The 946-nt window shown below is 55.0% G+C and overlaps 1 protein-coding gene across 1 annotated transcript in view; it reads left to right on the top strand.

Annotated features, from left to right (window-relative positions):
- VDBG_01422 (endoglucanase EG-1) overlaps nt 1-784 on the top strand; it is a gene marked incomplete at both ends in the record, with an annotated part of 1578 nt that extends 794 nt beyond the window's left edge. The window contains 2 exons of the mRNA XM_003009693.1: nt 77-523; nt 641-784. Of these exons, the coding sequence (XP_003009739.1) occupies nt 77-523; nt 641-784 (591 nt within the window). The remainder of the gene's footprint in view (nt 1-76; nt 524-640) is intronic.
- Between the last annotated feature and the right edge of the window lie 162 nt (nt 785-946).

Genomic DNA, 946 nt, shown 5'->3' with positions numbered 1-946 from the left:
AAAATAAAAAAAAAACAAAAGCTAAACAAAAAAAAAAAACGTTAGAAAGATCACAATTACTTTATCGTCGTATTAGTCATCCTACAACATCTACCAGGCGGTCCATGGCGAGAACTGCGGAATTAGGGATCAGTGCTCCCTCCCAAAAAGTACTTGCCACAAACAAGGAGAGAGTGTCCCGAGAAATGCGTCATGGAGGGCCATCAAGGACAACGAGCCCTACGGTGTCAAGACGTCCGGGTCCTCCCTGACGCTGCACCAGCTGTTCGAGGGCCGTCAAGTCTCTCCCCGCGTCTACTTCCTCGACGAGACCAAGCAGGAGTACGAGATGCTGCAGCTGACGGGCAACGAGTTCACCTTTGATGTCGATGTCTCCCGTCTCCCCTGCGGCATGAACAGCGCTCTGTACCTCAGTGAGATGCTGGCCGACGGCGGCAAGAGCGAGCTCAACAAGGGCGGCGCCAACTTTGGCACTGGTTATTGCGATGCGCAGTGCTTCACAACGCCCTTCATCAATGGAGAGGTACGTCACAGATCGACCCTGACGCATACGGCCATGCATGAATAGGACTGACGTGTCTCAGGGCAACATTGGAGGTTATGGATCGTGCTGTGGCGAGCTTGTAAGTTCTTTCGACAGCTTCGGCTCACCGTTTCCCCCTCCCTATGCATACTGACAGATCAGGATATCTGGGAGGCCAACTCGCGCGCCGTCCACGTCGCTCCCCACCCGTGCAACATTACGCAGCTCTACGAGTGCACGGGCGATGAGTGTGCCTTTTGAGGGCGTCTGCGACAAGAATGGTGCGCGTGGAACCCGTACCGCGCCGAGCAGGACGACTACTACGGCGCGGCGCGGAAGGATTCAAGTTGACAGGACCATCCTTCTCGTCATCACCAGTTCCGGCGACGCGATGAAGCTCACCGAGATCCACGTGCTACTTCT

The sequence above is a fragment of the Verticillium alfalfae genome, genomic scaffold (assembly GCF_000150825.1).
Source record: "Verticillium alfalfae VaMs.102 supercont1.1 genomic scaffold, whole genome shotgun sequence".
Classification (NCBI taxonomy): domain Eukaryota; kingdom Fungi; phylum Ascomycota; class Sordariomycetes; order Glomerellales; family Plectosphaerellaceae; genus Verticillium; species Verticillium alfalfae.
This window is presented reverse-complemented; position numbering and strand designations above follow the sequence as displayed.